The 20,218-nt window shown below is 53.6% G+C and overlaps 1 protein-coding gene across 1 annotated transcript in view; it reads left to right on the top strand.

Moving 5' to 3' along the window:
• OPHN1 (oligophrenin 1) overlaps positions 1-16,699 on the top strand; it is a 66,366-nt gene extending 49,667 nt beyond the window's left edge. The window contains exons 17-25 of the mRNA XM_075762975.1: positions 1,191-1,296; positions 2,958-3,117; positions 7,170-7,317; positions 8,640-8,945; positions 11,383-11,548; positions 12,842-12,892; positions 13,710-13,760; positions 14,138-16,085; positions 16,324-16,699. Coding sequence (XP_075619090.1) covers positions 1,191-1,296; positions 2,958-3,117; positions 7,170-7,317; positions 8,640-8,945; positions 11,383-11,548; positions 12,842-12,892; positions 13,710-13,752 — 980 coding nt within the window. The 3' untranslated portion in view covers positions 13,753-13,760; positions 14,138-16,085; positions 16,324-16,699. The remainder of the gene's footprint in view (positions 1-1,190; positions 1,297-2,957; positions 3,118-7,169; positions 7,318-8,639; positions 8,946-11,382; positions 11,549-12,841; positions 12,893-13,709; positions 13,761-14,137; positions 16,086-16,323) is intronic.
• The last annotated feature ends 3,519 nt before the right edge of the window (positions 16,700-20,218 follow it).

Genomic DNA, 20,218 nt, shown 5'->3' with positions numbered 1-20,218 from the left:
TGAGGGAATGGGATGTGCTGTTGCCACGCAGATAGATAGGTGCTCCCTTTAGGTCGTGAAATTTCTCCTGGGATGTTGAATCCAAAGCATCTGCCAGTACATGAAAGACATTTTTCTGCTGCAGCTCTTGGGACTGAGCCGCAGCCAGCGCTAACGGGGATCAGCCACATAACATGGGCATACTGACAGGGCATCATCTGTGCTGAACCAGCCAGTCCTCAGCTGCTCTGTTGTTGTGACCGTTTCAAATAAACCATAATAATTTGAACTGGCTGCATCCTGAGAGTGTCCTGAGAGCCAGCATGCCGAGATGGAGACTAGAGGGATACAGGGAGCTGGTCATCTCCCTCAGCATGAGAGGACTGGCGTTTGGAAATTCACGGCACACTCGGAAACACTTTGGATTAAAGCATCCTTCACACCCCCCTGCCTCCTTGAAGTCAAGGGAGGGTGGGTGACTGCCCGCTGCTCCTCAGTTTGGACCTCTGGAGAATTAATAATACATGTTCTTTCTTGGAAAGGAAAATTTTCTACCACCTAATGATCATGCACAAGCTCAAGATTTATTAGTTTCAGAACTGGTTAAACCAACGATGACTGGGTATGTGCAAAACCATAATGCCTTCCCTACCCTCCCTCAGAAACTTGCACCATTAAGCTTCCCAGCTACCAAGATCCCACACTATTCTTTTCACACCAAGTATTTTATTGTTTCTTGATTATTTATGCTTCTAAGGGTGACCTCTTTGGGTCAGGGACTCTTTTTTTTTTTTTTCCCGCAGGACATTTTACCGCGTTGTTCAGCGTTACAGCTATCTGGGCTGATAAGATACCCAGCGGAGAGGCCGTGTGCTCCCCGCTGTGCTGGTGTGTGGGGCGAGGGTGTGACGGGGAGCACCCGGCCGTGCCCAGCCTGTTTCCCCGGCCGTGCTCAGAGGCAGAGCGTGACCCTGAGCTCCCTTTCAAGCTTCGTTTCTCCCTCTTTCCACTTCATTTTGTTTCTCACAATGATTACCCTGTTGCTATGTAATCTCACTTTCCTTCTGCTTCCCATCGCCAGGTTTGGCTAGCCAGCCCTACATTGCAGAAGGAGCAGCTCCCACAGATTTTCTTTGGCTTTATTTTTCTCTTAGGTATTTACTTTGAAATGGTGGTGAGCACAAACTTTGCTTTGTGTTACTTCTTTCCAGAATCTGAGAACCTGGATTACAGGCTGGGAGCCATTCACGCTCTGGTCTATAAACTACCTGACAAGAACAGAGAGATGCTAGAGCTCCTCATACAACACCTCGTCAAGTAAGCAGGCATTTTTCTCTAAAGCCAAAGTAAGGGGAATAATGGAATCGGGAGAACAAGCCTGGCGCTTGTGGCAGGTTTGCAAAGTTGTGTCCACCATGGTCTCCTAGGAATTTACAGCTGCACAAATGGTATGATTATCCTTGCTACCCATTGCTACCCATATCCTTCTAATTGCCACTTTCATCCCCCTTCTGACAAGCACCAAGCGGGAAATAATTTTAAAATGAAAATACATTCTGGCAGCAGAGCTATAGAGTGTCACCTCTCACTCCAGTTAACAAGACCGTTAGGTCTGGGGTTTGGGAACAGCTGTAGGACCTGTGCCCATGGGCTGAATGTGAAGCATGCTTTGGTTTTATCTCCAGCTCTATGGATTCAATGTCCCGAGCCCTTAGGGCAGCGTGAAGGTTCGAGCGTGTCAGTCTCTGCTCTCACACGGGTGTGTTGGGTGCTCGGTGGCACTGAGCAGCTTCCACGTGCTTCCGCCAGCGAGCCACTGAAAGAGTCTGTAGCAGCACTGCCTTGGGAAAGGGGTGTTGTCCTGCCTCCCTGTCCCCCCGAGCGCGAAGGCTGGGGTGGAAGCTCTGCCCCCTCCACCCCAGGGAGGAGCAGGGCGCAGCAGGGAGAGGGGCTTGTGATGGGCCACGCTGAAGCTCAAAAGCAAGGGAGCAATCTGTGTGCGAGTCAGGAAGGACTGGGGCTCGCAGAAGCAATGGCTTCTGTGTGAACAGGGCTTGCTGTGCACCTTTGGAGAAGTCGTGTTCAAAACCGGGCAGCGTCCAAGAGAAGCAGGGCTGACCTGGGATGGTCGCGCCCTGAGATTCGAAGGCGAGTGCTTGGCCCTCGGTGCCATGACCCCTCTTTGGGCGAGGAGGGCTGCTGCGCATCCTGCGTGTCTGTGTGGTTTTAGAAACCCTTCCGCGTAAGTGGCAGAGCTGAGTCTCTGACGTGCCGTCCGATGAAGCTAACGCTGTACTTGTGGTCACTGTGTTTATTTCTTAAAGTGTTTACGCCTAAATTCTGTTCCCTTTCCCCTTTGTGGTGACAGAAACATCTTTAACACCAGAGCTACAGGGCAAACCCAGAATTCATTACATGTCAGCATCAGCGTCACTCCCCTCCGGTCCCCCTCGGGACCAGGCAGTGCCCACTGAGCTGGCCGGTTCCGCAGGCAGCGGCCGGTGCTGGGCAGAGCGAGCTCTGTTCTGGGGAAACGGTGGTTCTTTCCGAAAGAAGACGCTGTGCAGAGATTTGTTGAAAGCCTCCAGAGTGTGCTCCCTACGTTTGGTCCTCCTCCTTCAGAGAGAGGAAAAATTAAAGCCAAATGTCAGGATATTCCAGTTTAAATGATTCCTTTTGTGTATGTGTTGCACAGATGACTCTTGATTGCAGAGTTAAAAGAGGAGCTAGGAGTGGGTTAGGGATCAAATAAAAATACTGTCAGCGTGTTGCTGACAAACAGTTATCCTAGGCAAACGTGCATGCCATAGCTAGGGACGTGTTTTATCTCTGGTAAGGTTGGGAAACAGATTCTGCTGAAACAAAATGAAGAAAATTGAACGACTGATTCTCACTGTGTCCTTTTTTTATTGTTTGGAGTAAGATCTGTTTGAAAAAAACCAAACCAAACGTATTCCTTCTGTCCCTCCTCTCCACAGCATATGTGAGCACAGCCGAGAGAATCTGATGTCACCCTCTAACATGGGGGTGATATTTGGACCTACCCTCATGCGGGCACAGGAGGACACCGTGGCGGCGATGATGAACATCAAGTTCCAAAACATAGTGGTTGAGATCCTCATCGAGCACTTTGGGAAGGTACGACTGGCAGCCCCGGAGCGCAGCTCCTGCCTGCTCCATCATGTTCGTGCAAACTGTTGCTGTGGCAACGGTGTCGAGCTCTGGCTCCTTTTCTGGAGTCTCCGTAGGGGCTGGGAGGGTTTTTATGTAAGATGCTGTTCTGAAATGCTTCAGAAGGAAACAAAAAGTGTAGCAGGTATGTTCTTCACTGGTGCCTTTAGCTGAAGGAAATCCTGAGTCTAGGCATTTTCGCTTTTCTTTTTAAATGACAGGAATCTTTAGTAAAAAAACCTCTATTCTATGCCTGGACATTACAGGATTTTACGCTTTCCTTTGCTGAAGACTGGAGCTAGACCAGAGCATAACTGGTTTCAAGGGGCACAGTCCAAGATGAGACACTATACAACTATTAATAGAGGGGGGAAAAACCCAAAGCAGACAAGCGTTGAAAGGGTGATGAAAATAGTTGAGCTGCACATACGACCCGTTCAGATCCAGGGCACTGCACCCTGGCGAGGGCTGCACCAGCATTCGCCTTCGTGGGGTCTTTGCCGAATGTTGTGCTCTGAGAGCATTGCCTAAATGCACGGCCTGGCTCGGTCTGCTCGGGGGGGTGCTGAAGATTCACGTGTAGACAACAGCTTTTTGTCGTGTGGTGGTTTGTCTCCTGATGGGAAGCAGAATATTCCACTGTCTTCTGAATTAGTGCTTTCTCCTCGTGATATCTGATATAACGGCTTAGGGTTTTCAGGGCGGCTGGAGGATGGTAGAGCTGTATGTTAATATTCAAAAAGTCGAGCAGCATTTGCATTCAGATCAGCGTACCAGGGACCAGATCGCTTTCCTCATAACAGCACTAGGTTCGAAGGAGTGAGTTTGGTCCTTCTCCTCTTCACAATATTTTCATTACAGAGTGACCAAACAATCTCTTACGTCTTAGAGGTAGGGAAAGTTTGAGGCCATCCTTTGGAGGATGTCGTTTGCTGTGAGGAGGATGGAGCAGCGCTCCCAGCAGACAGGGCAGCACACGTGCAGGGGTGAAGCTCCCTTTTCAGGAAAGGAAGAGGAGGCTGAAGCTGAGAGAGCAAAGTTTTTGCAAAAGTGGATGTGGAGTCGGAGCAACCAAACGGGGACCAGATGGATCGCGTGGGAGTCGGTCGTGGTACCGAGGATTGGAACCAGAGAAACGGGATGAAAGCTCAGAGAGACTTTTGAGTGTCTACACAAGGAGCTCGTGAAAATCACAAGCCAGTTTCTTCATAGGTCTCTGCAAATGCTTTAAATAAGTTCCCACAGCAAAACAGGGAATCGTTTGTGTGCTGGGGTTCTTGCACCACTTGCTCCAGAGCTGAGCCTCTGTCCTCCCCTCTTGCAGAGCCTGCGGTGCAGGCTGAGTCAACACACCATTTACACTGCCACCTCTAAGAGCTGGAATCAGATCTTTAATTAAGCCAGACTTCTCTTTGCTTGCTTTTAATTTCTTCAGCGATAAGGTTAAGTTAGTAACATTTATTAGATTGAGCTTGTAAGTTCAGCGTCAGTGCTGAAAGTGTCTTCAGCTCACACATGAGCAAACACTCTAAATGAGTCTGGAGGAAGAGAGGGATATGGTTTATATAGTGCAATTTGAAGACTCCGAGGACAAAGTAAGTATTCATGAAGTCTTTGTGGGTAATTACTGTTTCCACAGCTTATATTTCAGTGCCATGGCTAAATTAAAGAAGTTGATCGCTCTGGAAACACCTTCTTCACTGTACAAACCTTCTAAATGCGAGGGTCTGTCAATATCTTCGTACCTTCAAGTTGTTTAACTTGGAGTTTCATTTAGGAGGCAGAAGCAAAGCAGAGGCTGCCCCCACGTCTTGAAAAGAGTAGTTTGTGGTGGGTTTTAGCGTGGTTTTCAGACGTTGAAAAGCATCTCGTGAAAACAGCATCCTGCGGTACCTGTGTAAGCATCCATGAGGAATGTAACACTTTTTTTTTTTTTCTTTAAAAACCAATATTGGACACTTTTCAATATATAGGAATGAGGTTGGTGTTTCAAAAAAATTGCTCTGCTGCAGGTAAACCTTTGCCATTTTAATAATATGTGAGCTGCTGCTTTTAAATCATGGGCTGTTAATGTCACAGCAAATTCCTCTGAATGCAGGCAGGGGGAACGCCTGGTTCTCCTTGTGTTCTGGAGAGGAGAAGACGTACTGCCCCGCAAAGGGCAGAGCCCCTGTTGGCATTAAGCGTCAGCAGCCACGGCGCCTCACCAAATAGCGAAAGAAAAGCAGCTGAAATGACCAGATCGGGGTTTGGAGCTCGCCTGGGTCGTTGTTCCCCCTCTCTCCATGCAGAGTAGGGCAGACTAAGTCAGGAGCAAAGCCTGAGTACCAGCGCACGGTGTTTATGCCGAGCCTGCCGAGTGAGAGCCTGGGTAGACTTAGGCTGGGTGCGGTTCAGGTCCAGCCTCAGCCCTGCGTGGCCAGGCAAGGGAGGCGTGGGGAGCCGGGGTGCCGGTGCCCCCCTCGCCGTGGTGCACGCCACGCGGTCTTGGGGTGATGAGGTTAACCTGGGGATGTGCTTTTCTCTGTCATCCCCCATCTTGATTTCCCAGAACTGCTCTTTGGCTGGGAGAAAAAAGAACGTGCTTTTGGTTTAAATAGCAAAACTGGCATACTTAATCAAATCAGAATGTTAATTTCTTCATTTAAAAATTTTTCTGGTAGACACAATAAAATTGTTCTTCCATAACAAAGCGTGCGTCACGGGAGCGGTGACCCTGCTCATCGGTTGGGTCTGGTGTGAGCTCTCCTCCCATGGCCTGGAGCCGTCTCCTGCCAATGGCCGGGAAGGGACCGGCTCCGCGTCCTCCCGGGACGGGCAGCGCAGCCTTGGGTTTCGGCAGCCTGTGCCACCCCGGCCGTAGTAACTCACTCTTTAAGGCCTGATATAAAATCAGTTAATGTCCATGGGAGGAACACTAGAGCAGCTGGGTTTGGTCCTTAACGTGGTGTTTCAGATCTTCAAGAGACCGCCCGGAGGCTTAATTCTTATTCAGCTCTTAGAAAAAAAAGCACTGACATAAATGAGAACCTCTAAATTAAACCCAACCAAATAGGTGCCATATGTCCAGTGAGAAAAGGAGGTAAAACTCCTTAGCAGCATTGTTTTTGTGCCAGTATTTCATCCAAGATAATTTCATAGTGCCACACACTTCATTGTAAGCCAAGAGCTGAAGGTTTTTTAGTGTTAAATCTGAAACAATACAGTGGTTTGTTCAGGTGATTTTGTAGATTGTATCACCTCGCTGGTGTGGAAAACTTGATGTTTCTCAGAAACTGTCAGCGTCAAAGCTTCGTTCATATGCTCCAGGATAGTTTGCTTCTACACGTTTTGTCTGGATTTGTGATTTTGCTGCGTTAATTAGTTTAGCCCTGCAGCTGCTGCAGCGGGTGTGCAAGGCGCAGGGCGGGTGGTCCGTAGGAAAGCCCACGGCAGGACGCGTCTGTAGAGCACCAGCCCTGCTCCAGCCCCTCTCTAGCCCCAGCAGCCGGGGCTTTCCCGGGCGCTGCCGACCCTTGGGAGCGGCTGGGGTCCCTCTCCGGGGAGCCTGGAGCTGCTGGGGTCGGAGCTGGGGTCCGGGCTGGAGCGGACGGCGGCGAGGGCCCTGCCGGGCTCTGGTGGGCTGTGGCTGGCGGGGTGCTTTGGAGCAGCCCTGGCTTTTCCAGCCCTCCCGGGTCAGCCGGAGGGCACTCGGGCCGCAGAGCGCTGCCGTGCGTGCTGGAGAGCAGAGGGGAGCAGGGCAGCCCTTGGCAAAGGCAGCTGGGGGCCACTTGCCCTGCAGGAGATGGGTCTTTGCTCCTGGCGTGGTTCAACCGCCAAACTCCTTCCCAGAGCCAGGGAGTTGACGGCTTGGAGCGCGGCTGCGGCACGCTGTCCTCGGAGGGCTGCCCGGCACGCCTGGCCGGGGGGGCCCGGACCATCCACCTCTGTGCTGGGCGGGCTGGTGGACCTCCGGCCGGAGGTGAGGCAGCAGCTCCTTCGTGTGGGGCTGGGTCAGCTAAACGTGTCTGCCTTTACAGATCTACTCCGGCCCCCCAGAAGACACCGCCGCACCCCCGGTGCCTCCTCCCAGGGTGGCTGCCCGGCGACACAAACCCATCACCATTTCCAAACGTCCTCTGAGGGAAAGACCCGTCTTCTTCGGTGCTTCTCTGGAGGAAAGTGGAGGTCAGTCCAGCTCCTCACTGATGCCTTACCTGCCTCTCATCCCTCCTCTTTCTTTTAATGCCTTTCCCAGAGCAACGGAGATAGCGATAGCAGGTCCGCGCTTCCCGGGCCGTGAACGCGGCAGACAGTGAGGTCTGTTGTTCAGTCAGAAAGGAAGGCAAAAAACCACTCACACATAGGTTGTAGCACCTCACAGCTCAAACTCCACGGGGTCTGGGGTTTTTTCTGTTACTTGCAGTGTTCTCCGTTAGCTAAACTAAGACTGGTTCTTGCATACGAGAAGCCCAGTGGGGAGGTTTTGCAGCTTCAGAGGCAAAAACACAAAGTGATGGAAATACAGCTGCGGAGCAGAGTCGGTGGGATGGGAGCAAGTGTGCCCGGGCTGGGGGGGCTGTGTGCTGCTCGAGTCTTGTTCGGCCAGAGCACACCGGTCCTGAGGGGGTCTGCAGGGCCAGCTCTGCTGCTGGTGATTTTACATCCAGAGCAAGAACACCGCAGCGCTTTTTCAGGACCCAGTGATAGCATTTTCTAGACCAAGTGCAACTCTGCTGTTAAATTCATTTGATTGTAAGGAAGTGGTAAGGCCCTTATTATCATGTTGAAGGGCACATCAATTTAAAATCAACTTTCTTTCTGCACCCGATTTGCTCTAATTGTCATTGCAAGCTGTGCCCTAGATCAGATCATCACCAAAGACATGAAAAGTCTTTTTCTCTGTTTCAATTTTCAGAGCTTTAATGATGTTTTAGGCTTAATACTACAAGTGTACTTTTTGGCACCGGCAAAATATGATTGATTCAAATTGCTCTTTAGAATCACGGGACTGCTGATGTAGTTAGAGATGGCCTTGCATTTAAATGTTTCTCCGAAGCGGGAGCAGAAGCGTTAGCGTTTGCACCAAGGCAGCAGGGTGCAATCCGTTTCACAGCGCTGCTGCTGCATCCCATGCCCGGGTCTCTAGCACAGCAAGGGGGGGACACACATGATTTTTGGAGGGACATAAAAGCATGGTACAAAACTTCTCATGAGCAAGAGTACTGGAAATTTAAAAGAAGCCCATAAGTATATTCTGTTGTATTCAGTGGGTTTTTATGCCTCAGCATTTGCATGAGCCACTCGCTATTTGCATTTTGCTCGGTGAGGAACTGTCCCTGCCAAAGGAGCCGTCTCCTCCGGGCTCCCCGCCACGAGCACGCTTGTCCCTGGGTACTGCAGGAGCTGTGCGGCTCGGGGGGGAGAGCTCCGTGCTGCTGCGGGGCAGAGGCCACGACGTCTCCACGCTGTTTCCTAACCGGGCACTGTCTGTCCTCTTTGCTCCGCAGCGGACCGGCACGGCCAGACCCCCAACGGCAGCGGCAGCGTCGGCGCGGAGGCCCCTAAGCCGCTGCACCGGAGCCGCCCGCCCGCACCCTGGCCGGGGGGGGACGATCCGGGGCGTCCCCCCGCCGAGGGCCGGCCTGACCCGCGCGCCGAGGCAGAGGTGGGGAAGCTGGTGGCCAAGCTGCAGGACGGAGGAGTGAAGCCAGCCAGCAAGGCTGCCAACGGCGTGGTGGCCAGCCCTGCCCTGAGGACCTCCACGCTCCAGGCCAGGAGGCCGGCTCCGCGGCCGGGGATCTACGGCAGAGAGGGTGAGCGTACGCCCGGGGCCGTGGCTCGCGTCGGGGTCCCAGCCGAAGCCAGGCAGAAGGAGCGCCGCTCTCCAAGGACGGCTGGAGGTGCCCCAGCCATCCCTCCCCGCCGCGCATCGTGCGCTGCGGTGGCGGCTTCTGGCCTCGAGTGCTGCGACGCCGCTCGGCAAGAGCGGCTGGGAGGCAGAATAGCTTGAGATGCGGGCACGGGCCCGCGGCCCCAGGGTTTGCTCCAGCCTTGGCCTCCTGAGCTGCCCCGTGTTATTTCAGACAGTGCTGCTTACCGGGGCTGCGGCTGCCGCGGGGTTTGGCCCAGCCTGCAGACCCAGTGCCGGTGCCGCTGCTCCTCTGCTGAGCCAGGCAGGTGCCTCCAGCGTCGGGTGAAGCTGGCTTTCGAGCGATAGCTGAGCCTCTGCTTGTGCTGGGCTCAGCCTAGTGCAGTGGGGTCATCAAATCCAGGCTCGAGTAGTGATGTAAAGGTCATTAAACCCAAAGCAATTTGTGCCCAGTCCAGCCAGCCACGAGCACTCTGGATTGTCAGCGCTGAGATGAGGAAATGGCAAAAGTCACTGTCACGTTTTAATTTCTGATGGTTTTATCTGTCATGCCCCCTGTGACGCAGCTTCTGGCTTAGCGAGGCTTTACTGGGAATGTTTATTTCAACAGTGTGTCCGTTAGTGTTAAATAGAAATAATGAATATTCTTTGTATCCTAATAAGCTTTATACAGATATTTATTACAGGTAGAAATAATTAGTTTGGGGCCAGATCTGGGCTGGCGTTGCCCCTTTGGGTGGAGGAAGGCAGGTATCTGTGTATCTGCGCGTCTGCGGGCGTTCTGCCCGCAATGCCAGGGAGCCGTTTGCAGGACAGCACGCGCTGCTGTAACAGCAGGCACTTGGTGCTGAGTTTTACAAAATACTCAAGGTGATGGTCGTAATAAAAGAGGTATTGCTTCCTGCAATTTGCCGGCTTTTCCTGTGCACTTTCCAGTGCTTTTCAGACGCTTTCGTATCCTGACAGCCTCACAGTCCTGTATTTAGAAAATAAAAACCAGGCTGCATTCTTGACAAGTGACTCCCATGCGCAACGGAGAGAAAGAAGGAAGGTCCGACTGGGCAGCACAAACATCAAATTCATCTGACAGTGCTGGCTTAATTTAAATTGGTCGCATAAATTTAAGGTGGAAATCTGCTTTTGGAAGAATAAGATAGCTTTTAAAGTTGGCTTTTACATCAACTGCATTTAGTGCTTCCAAGTTTGATGGGTTTGCATTATCACATGTAGCGTGCTGACAGCGTGTCCTGGAGCCACAGCATAATAAAACTGCCTGCATTGATCCTTGAATGTGTAGGCAGAAGAACACTGAAGTGGTAATAAAGTTGTATTACATCTGTGTTGATACTTGCAAATCAGTGCTAGAATGCTGTATTGAGCTTTAATGTGCACAGGGATAATTTTGAAAAACTGGAAAAACCAAGAGGAAGTATAGGCTGAAGGATTAGAAAACAGGCCTTTTACTGAGAAATTCAAGTTACACAGCTCACCAAGGAGAAAATGTAGGATCAGAATTTACAAATGCAAGTGTGGAAGAGAGTTGGTTAAGGACTGGTGTTCGCGCTAGCACGCCAGGATGTAATAAGGTTCGGTAACTAAGGGGATGACAAAGGCTTGGTTAAGTAGTTGCAGCAATCAATTATCTTACCAAATAGAAGAATCTCTTTGTCTTATTTCTAATCAGAAACAGGACTGCAGCAGTGGAAATCGGCAGGGCAGGAGCCCAGCCCTTAGGTGGTTTAGAGCCACGTGAACGGCCAGAGGGGATTGCAAGGGCTGCTCCCCCGCAGAAATGCGCCCCGGAGGTCTGGGTGCTGGAGGGAAGGTGCGGGGTCACCCAGGGCGTCAGGGCTCGAGCGAGCACGGCCTTCAAGGGTTGGGTGGGCTGGATCTCGGGGAAGAAAAGCCGCCGAGGCAGGAACTCCTGCGAGCAGAGCAGAAAGCAGGGGGAGAGGACAGGTAGTGCCACGGTCCCAGATAAAACCTCGGAGAAGCAGCGGCCCCGGACTGCAGGGATCGCCAATTTGTGCTGTTCCTGTCGCTTTTGAAGAGCGGCACTGCACAGGTTTTGTTTAAGAAAACTTGTTCCCACACAGTATCATCTTTGCGATCAGCAATTACATTGAGTTTGTCATCGCCGGGTCCAGTGTCAGCCCCTTTCTCGTGCCAGGAAGGCTGTGCCGGGCAGGCAGAACGGGAACTGCCTTTTCCTCCGACTCTTCCCCTGAATTCTGGCTGTTAGCCACTGTCAGAGAGAGAATGCTGGGGCGGGCAGACAGACGGACAGAACTAAGCCCACTAACTTGTTTAATGCCTCTTCAGAAACATCTAGCCCTCTGCCAAAGCTTCGTACTCAGTGTTTGTAATCTTCAACCTTGCAGGCGAGTACGACGGTGTCCCTAAGCCACGATCCCATGGCGATAAGCCCGTGATAACGCGTCCCCCCGTGAGACCTCCGGACCCGCCGTGCAGGACTCCTGTCCCTCCGAGGCTGGAGCAGAGGCCAGATCTGATAGCAGGAACAGCAGAAGAGATGCCTTCGTCTGTGTAAGTCAGCAGCCCTCGGCGGGCGCTCGGTACCCGGGGTCGCTGCCAGCACCCGGGGAGTCTGGGGGACGTGCGGGGGGCCGAGGTCAGCCCAGGCGGCAGGAGTAGGAGCTGGTGTCACCTACCGGGAATTTTGGAAGAGGAGAAACACCACGTTGGTTTCCAGTGCCGCTGGTGTACACTGGCTGGAGCCCGTGGACGTCCTCTTCGACACCGGTGCAAGCGTGGGTTTGAACGTCACGTCGGAAGAGCTGTGCAGAGGGCACGGCTGGGGAGGGGAGCACGGCCATGGCACAGGCAAACACGCAGGAAAAACAAAGCTCCGAACGTTCTCAAGTACAGCCCTGGGGCTGAGCTCTGTCACATCACCTTCTCTGCTATTCCTCATGCCAGTGCAGCCAGAGAGCCCTTCCCTGCCTGGCTCTGAGCAAGCCTCTCAAATGAGATGCTTCCCGGGAAGGACAAGATCCAACTTGGATCTCTCTTAAGGAAATTGGTTGGAGTTCAGCTTCATCATCAGATTTCTTTCAGATTTTAAAGAGACAGAAACCCTGCTGGTTTCAATGGGAATTAAAAAAAGAAAAAAGGGTGACTAAACGCACGGGGGCCTCAGCCTGGCAGCCAGGACAGGTTTGGTGCGGAGGCTGTAACCTGGGCGCTGCCACAGAGCTCGCTGCCCGGCGCATCCAGCAAAGGCACGTGTTTCCCTCCCCTGCCATCCCAGCAGGGCAGCGCCCCGACTCTGCGCTAACACCCCGCACCGCAGCCGGGGGGGTGCAGGGCCCCCCCGGGGCCTCATCCTGCCCGTAGTGACATGAGGTGCAGAACCATTTGCCCTGAACTGAAGTGCCTCCGTAGCGGGGAGGCTGCGCAGCCCAGAGTACCAATCTCCGGCAGCGGTGCCGGGGGAATCTCCCGCGTGGGAGCAGCCCCCGAGTTCGCTCTGCGCCGGCCCTGCTCTCTGCGGAGAGCCCCCGCTAAAGCCACGCTTTAAAACTGAAGGAGAGGCCATAAAAAGCGATGGACGTGGGTTTATAAAGCAGCATATAGGATTAGAAGCAAGAGCGTGGCAATAAGCAGTCTGGCCAGAAGCGATCAAGGGCTGCCTGGCCAGGGGAGAGCAGCCGGCAGCACGGGCAGCGCGGCTGCTGCCTCGGCAGAAAAGGCATGGTTCGAAGGTGATCGTCTTCAATGTCTGCTAATGCTGCTGCTCTTTTCCCTGGCACAGATGAGATCTAATTAGCAAATTGCCTTATCGGATAACTGGGGTGACCTCTCTTGTTCTCTTTGCAGGGTGGCCTCTAGGACAAAGTTCTTTGAGACAGCTTCCCGAAGAACAAGCAAGTAAGGCTGGCAGGGAGGGGTTGGCACGTAAACGAAGGCAGCTCTGCTGCACGGGGCGCTCCCTCTGAAGCTGGGCGAGTCCCCTCAGGAAGCTCCAGCCCCCGCCTTTCTTGCCTCATACTTGTGGGCAGAAGATGGGTCTCAGCTAAAATGCTGGAACTAAACAAAGAGCGTGAAGTATAAAATGTGAATCCAGATGCAGACTTGATAAGTTAAATGTAAATCTGCTAAGTGATAGACTTATCTATGGATTTCTTTTATCATGTGTATGGATCTAAGTCAGCGCAGTGCCCGTTGTGCTTACTTCTCGGCCGTTGCAAAGAGCAGAGATAAGATCACGGGAGAGATGAGGAGGGCTGGTTAGATCACAGCAGCTGATCAGAGATGCGAGGCCAGGGAGGAGATGGTCCCACACACAATGTGTGTGCAGGCGTAGCTCCACGCAGAGAGGTACGGTGCGATGGAGCGATAGCTCGGGCATCGAAGCCTTCGGGCGGGCTGGGATGGCAGGGCTTCAAATTGCAGGCACTGTGGTTTGTGGCAGCAGATTGCATTTGCAATAATATCTGCTCAAATAAGCTTCCGCTTCCCGCTTTTAAAGATCACCAACCTCTGCCAAAAGTACAAGCTGGTTTGCGTGTAAGTCTGATAAATGTTGTCTGTTAGTGTTGACAGCGAGTTCACTTGTTATATTGAAAAGTAATCCCTGACCTGACTGTTACTCAGCCCTCTATTTAGCTTTAGGGATCTGAGTTTGAGCTCGCTTAGTGCGTTAATTTTTTTTTTTTTCTGTATTCTTCTGTTTCCTTACATACAGTTCTTCATCACCACAAGGCAGGATCCCAGGTGATGACAGCTGAGGCTAAAGGTACGTGCTTATTACAGTAAATCAAATAATAAACCAGAAGCACACATGTAACACAAATTCGGCATTTGTGGGTTGGTTGGGAGTCCAGTGGAGGCAATGGGAATCTCGAAAGGAAGGTCAGAAGGAAAGTCCTTCCTGTAGGAGACCCTTGCAGGGGAAGGATAATGACTGGAGGAGGTCCAGGCTCTTCGCTGGGGGTAGTGTGGCAGGGTGGAGTGAATCAGCCTGCTCTGCCCTTCCTGAGCCTCCTCGCTGCAGCGCCCAGGCTAAACGCGAGCACTGTGCGGCGCCGGGATCTGGGCTTGCTCTGGTTGTGGTTTTGCCATCGCCGATGGATTTACGCTGCCGCACAGAGCATGCTTGTTTTCTTCTTCCAGACTTTGTAACCACCGCAGCCCGGCTAGGCCCAGGAGATTTTCTGTGCTTGTGAAACGGACGTGTCACAGCTAAGACTTTTCAGTTCCAGTGCCCCTGGAGAGCAGCTATCTTACCGGACGATAATTTCAGAGCGTGCTGTCGTAAGTGGCTCAAGAAATTAGAAGAGAGGGAGAAAACGATGGAGAGAAGACCCTACCCAGACGTTTGTGTTGAACTGTTCCCAGTCCTTCCGCCGCTCCTCTCTGCAGGCTGAGGGATGCTCGTGCGTGTCCTTGCAGGTGACCAGCAGCGCTTGCAGGGCAGAGCCATCCGGCCGACGGGCTGTGGAAGGGACAGCGGAGGACGGGAGTGGCCATTTTCCTGCTCATTTTTTGGGAAATGCACCTTGGCAAGGGTGACCTTGGGCAGACGTTGGAGTTGAAACGCAAGGGGCTGATTCCCTGTGCCGGGATGCCAGGGTAGAGCGACTGGAGTTTGGGTTGGACCCCTTGCCATGAGAAGCTCCTTCCTTTATGTTATGTTTTCCTCGCTCAATAAGCTATAGTGTGTTTGTCAGTGTGTAGGAGAGCAGTGTATGTTACTGGAAACGCCGCTTGTGCTAAGGCAGGGGCAGGAATTGGCTCTGCGGGAACAATCTTTGTCTCCTCCCTGGCGTCAGCGTGCTCCTGTCCTGGGAGACCGCGCCGGTAGACGCGGCTGTGCCAGGGGCTTTGCCTGAGCGGGACCACATCCCCTGCCTGCGGGTTGGCTTTCCAGGTGGTGCCGGTCGGGCCAGCAGCCCCTGAGAGCGCAGCTGGGAGAAGGAGGCAGCGGGCAGTCTTCCTCCTCCTCCTCCTCCTCCTCCCGCGTGAGCTGCTCTCCCACCAGATCTGCTTCCCACAGGCCCACCAAGAAGTCTCTGTCCCTGGGGTTATTCTGGTGAGCCAGGACAGAGGTGGCGAGGAACTGAAACTCGCTGAATGTGGGTCAAAGCCACCATTTTTCTAAGAGAAACCGAGTTTCTTGTTCGCTTGTTAATTCATTTCCAATGCAAGAGATGTCCAGTCTCTTTTCCTCAGCAGCAGCCGTGCAGATGATGCCCTTTGCTCTGGAAGGGTTTCTCCTGGCCAGCACCACCCCTGTTAACAGTAGAGGCTTATTTGTGTTCCCAGCTGACACCAGGGCTCCGTTCCTGGGCTGTAGTGTTTACCTGTAAATAGGCGCTGAGCGGCTTCCCTGCTCCCTCCAGCCCAAAGGCAGCTTCCCTGTTTTGAATGATTTCCCTTGGGTGCTGGGAGCCTTCCTAAACCAGGGGCCAGACACCCCCGCTAGCTGCTTCCCGGGTGCTCCATCCTCTGGAGCGCGCTTTGTGTCCTGCCTGGCGCAGGTTTGCGGGCGGGATGCTGCCGCGGTCCTTCCCGAGCTCTCTGCTGACGCTTGCCTCGTGTGCGCCCGTCTGCTTTATCGCTGAATGTAATTCTGGCCTTCACTGGACGCACGCGTGTCGTGTCAATGGTGCTTCTGCTCCCTCGGGCTGCTGCGGTGCCCAGCTGCTCGCTCCTGTACTCCTGCTTTCAACAGTGGCGCGTAAAAGTGGCTTTAAAAAACCAGCCAGTGATATCGACACCCAGACTGTACTTCACGCACCGGCATCTCAGGGCTTTTCAAAGCTACGGTGAGCCCTTTCTGCCGCACCCTCTGGCGAGCAGCCGGGAGGTGTGAGCAGCGCCGAAACAGAGCACGTCGTGTTTTTCTGATCAGGTACCTGAGAGAGCAGGTAAAGGTGTGAGCCGGCGGGTCTGAAGCAGGGGGAGAGCTGCTCTGACCAGCCCAGAATGGCTCTGGCTGCCGGTGGAGCCGCCTGCCTGCAGCCCCCAGCCAGCCCCAGGCTCCTGCCGTGTCACCCCGGGGTGGCTGTCCCAGAGGCGTCGGGCCGGTGGCTCCTCCAGTGGTTCCCAAAATGCCTTCGCCTCTCGGGGCTGGGCGCTGGGGGCCCCTCCAGGCTGTTGGTTCGGGAACCCCCCGGGCTTCCGCAGAGGGGGGCGGCTCTGGTGGTGGCACCCCACGCCGCATGCGGGCGCAGCGCTAGCACCCGCGGTACCCGTCCCGTCGGAAACGGCGGCTGCTGCATCCTCCACGCTGCTCGTGTGCCCGGCACAGACCCTGCGGGACAGAGCTGGGGTCCGCGGGAAGAAAGAAATCCGAGGGGGTTTGGTTTTAAGTCTGACATTGTGAACAATGGAGGGCAGCGGCTTATTAGAAATGTGTTTCATTGTGTCCCTTTAAAATGCTCTGTCACATGCGTGTCAGTGCTGGCTCTTCCTCCTCCGCGCACGCAGCCGAAGGCTGGGGACCGGCGGTGCAGCAGCAGCAGGGTGTGCGGTTGTGCTGGTGGAGGGCTGCGGGGCACAAGCCCTGCCGCGGTGCCACCGGAACCACACAGCCGGGACCGCGGGACTCGCCCCGTGCAGCACGGCAGGGCCCCCGGACATCAGCCCCCGGAGCCGGTTTGTCATGTAAAAGCGTAGATTACTTTGAGTGTTTATAAAGTTTCCATGAAGTCAAAAAAGGAAGAGTCCACGTGTGCTTTTTTCCTTCTTTAAACAATGTCCCAGAGTTGCACTCGCTGCAGCCGTCCTGCTGCGTCCCGCTGCCCAGGTCCACAGGCGGCACAGGACCCGTCCCAGCACCCCGGGGACGCAGCCGACCTCCCTGCGCCCGGCCAGTGCACGCGAGTGTGCGTCGGGGCAGTGGGTTTGCACAGGGGCGGGTTGTTCTGCCTGCTACAGAGAGGCGCGGTTGATAGTATGTGGGTTTCAAATGTTTTCTCATTTCTAACTTCAGCTCATTGATTCTTGTTCAGCTGCCTCTGTCAGTACAAGCACCTTCCTACTTATTTATGATTACTGCAGCCACGACACCGACTTCTTTCCATCTGTCCGGCATTTTTTTCCTCTCCTCGTGTCTGTTTTTCCCATCCCTCTCAACTCTGATGTTGTGATGTCGTGCGCTAGCGTTTGATTTTCAGGTGCCTTGCTTTTATCTAACAAAAAGACCTCTCACAGGAGAAAAGAGCTTCTTCTCTTAAATGGGAGTCTTGCAGCCTGCTTTTGAGCCTGCATTTATGGAGAAGTGCCTGCCCGAGGTGACCACGCAGGAGCCAGCGGCGGCGCAGGAGGTGTCAGGGGAGGAGGGTGCTGCTGGGGGAAGCGTGGGGCGGGTGAACCCCCCTCTGCCCCACGCCTCGGCAGCCTGCGCAACGGCCTGCCCTCCCCGAAGGGGAGATGGAGCCTCTTTCCGTGAGGTTTCCTAACCACACTGCTCGCTTCTTTGTTGAGAGATTTATTTTTATTTTTCTTAACCAAATAGCACGTGGATGGAAAAGGCTGCAGCAGCTCAGGAACTGCTCCGGCAGCTTGAGATGGATGAATTCAGCTCTGGTGTCTCTGAGGGTCCTCAGCTGAGCAACGGGGACTGTTCTCACCCGCTCGCTTTTTAGGCTGCTAATTGCTGCATTCTTTGCAGTATCCTTGCTGCAATTATTTTGCACCACCCCAGCCCTAGTTCAAGGGTGCTGAGCTTTGCAGCATGAGCTCCAGGTTTGTGGGCTCGGAGCAGGTCTGTGCCTTGCCCCTTGCACCGTCCCTGCCGAGCACGGTCCTGCCTTCCCGTCCCCGTTCAGTGTGGCGGCGGAGGGGCCCGAGACCCCCTTTACAGCAGCAGGAGCAGTCCCGGCAGCATACAGAGCGCTCCACGGCTCCGCCGAGGGGCAGCTGGACTGGGGTGCCCCCCAGCACCTCCAAACCACCGCGTCTCTCTTCCAGCCTCAGCACTCGCGGGTGCCCGCTAAGCCTCTGCACAAGGAGCAGGAATGGGAAAGGAGTCCCCAGGGCGCCTTCCCCACGGCAGGATTTACTGCACCGCTGTGCGTTTTGACAGTCTTGGCCTTTCTTCTCTTACCAAAGAGGAAAATCTCTCTCCTGGCAGGGAGTGCGAGTGAAATGCTGATTTCTTCATAGCTGTGCTCTGCCCTGAGCGGTGGCTGAGCGCTGGCTGACTCGCACAGTTGACGCGTGAGGCTCATGGCACGTAACATGCAGTGCTTCCTTTACTCCCTTTTTGTTTTTCCCCATCTGTTCAGCTGGAAAAACTAATCCTAGTAACATAAGCTGGCAAGAGCCCGCAGTCCAAACCAAATTACTACAGCGCACGACAGGACAGGGAGCCTGGCAGAGAACTCTTCCTCGGCTCCTCCAGCCTGATGTGCGGCTCTTGCAGCGCGAGCGCCTGCAGGGCTCAGGCAGTGAAACCGCTCCCTGCTCCCTCGTCAGGGCTCGGAGCAAACCTCTAATTAGGAGAGCTCAGCACCTAGGCAGATGCTCAAGCCGGGGCCATCGGCTCGGCCGTGGGGTGCACGCTCTGCCACAGGGGCAGGAGCAGGCAGGTGCTGGGACATCACCTGGAGATGCCCCATGGCCCGTGGGTCCTGCCTGCCGCCGGCACAGGCGATGGCACGACCGCGTGTGTGTCCTTTTACGAATTAACCTAAACCCACCTTAACCGCGGCTAGGTTTTGATTAACCCCTCCGAGCAGGAACACAGACTTCATTTCCCTCGTGATTAGAACCCTTCTCCCCATTTTCATCCTGGGAGTATTTGGGGCTGTTATGGCTCAGTTACCTTTGGGGTACAGAAGGACGGGATGAAGGTTTGTCAGCGATAATTTGGGGAGGGAAATGTTGATAGCACGATCCTGGGCACTGCTGCACCCAGGAGCAGGGGCTGAAGAGCGGGGCCGGGGCCGTGTGCTGGGAGCGGTGCAGGGTGCAGGGCAAGGCGGGATAAAGCGTGCAGGGGTGGGTGGGCTGCGGAGCGGCCCCGTCTGCCCTCCCCTCACCAGACGAGCCGCTCGCCCGGGTCTCGCTGCGGCACCGACCTGCGCCCAAAGGGTCTGGCTGCTGCCACGGGTATGGTGGGGCTGGCAGAAAATCTCACCGCGTGATTCAGCCAGAGTCGCTCAGGCTCCGGGCTTGCTGGTTAAGCATAAAAATACTGCAAACTAACAAAAGATCCTTGTTAAAGCTGGAAACATCAAACGGCAACGTTGCAGAGCGGTGGCCGCCCAGGTGTCTGGCAGCGGGTGCAGCCCCACACGCAGCATCCCCGGGGTCAGGTCCCACCCGTGTGCCCGGGGGATGCTCTGCCTGGGACCCACACGGGTCTCGATGCCCAGCAGCACAAGCTGAAGCAGCAGCTGGAGGGATTTTTTTTTTTTTTATTTTTTTTTCCTTTTTCCTGGCTCCTTGTTTCTCTGAAAAATTTCCTTTTGGGGCTGTAATTTTTCCAGGGATGGAGACCTTCAAAACAACAGTGCTGCAAAGAAAGAAACTATTTTCTTTTCCCGTTAGCCCTTGTAGTAAATGACTATGGATTGGAAGAAGCACCGAGGCACTATCCCAACGATTCTGGTGTCCCAACCCACAGGTGCGTGGTTTGCTTTCTTACGGAAAACGTTTTGATTTCATCTGAGCAAGAAAAATATTTTCCAGCATAAGTAAAACCTTGTAGGTTTTTACACAGAGAAAAGATACCAAAACAAGAAGTTTCAAAGCTTGAGACTGGGCCTCAGTGAGGACTTCCCAGAGGAAGAATGTGGAGAGGTTAAAGGCACACTTCAGTAGACACATCTATATGATAAATTTAGAATTGAAATGTACTTAGTGGAGCACTGACATCTTAAATTTATGTGCTGCACAGAGACCCATAAAGGCACAGGAATCCACCCACGCAGGACTTCTTCCAACATCAGAGTCTTAGTTTTAAGCTCCATAATTCTCTCTGGCCCACCTCGCTGCACAGTTAACCAGCTGAATGCTCTGATTTAGGAGCAGCTTTCTACACCGGATGTTTTCTTGGCAACGGTCGAGAACATTACTTGGCCTATACATCCATAAATCAAGAGTCGGTCCACCAAAAAAAAAATCCTGCAATTGGCTTAAATAAATCAGGAGATGCTTTGAACCAGTAAAAGCTGCGATGGTTTTTATTTTCCTTATATTTTCAGAAATTTATGGAAGAAGTGCTTTCACAGCCTCTATCGG

The sequence above is a fragment of the Balearica regulorum genome, chromosome 11, assembly GCF_011004875.1.
Source record: "Balearica regulorum gibbericeps isolate bBalReg1 chromosome 11, bBalReg1.pri, whole genome shotgun sequence".
Taxonomy (NCBI): domain Eukaryota; kingdom Metazoa; phylum Chordata; class Aves; order Gruiformes; family Gruidae; genus Balearica; species Balearica regulorum.
Note: the sequence above shows the minus strand (reverse complement) of the source record. Positions and strands in the feature narration are given on the sequence as shown.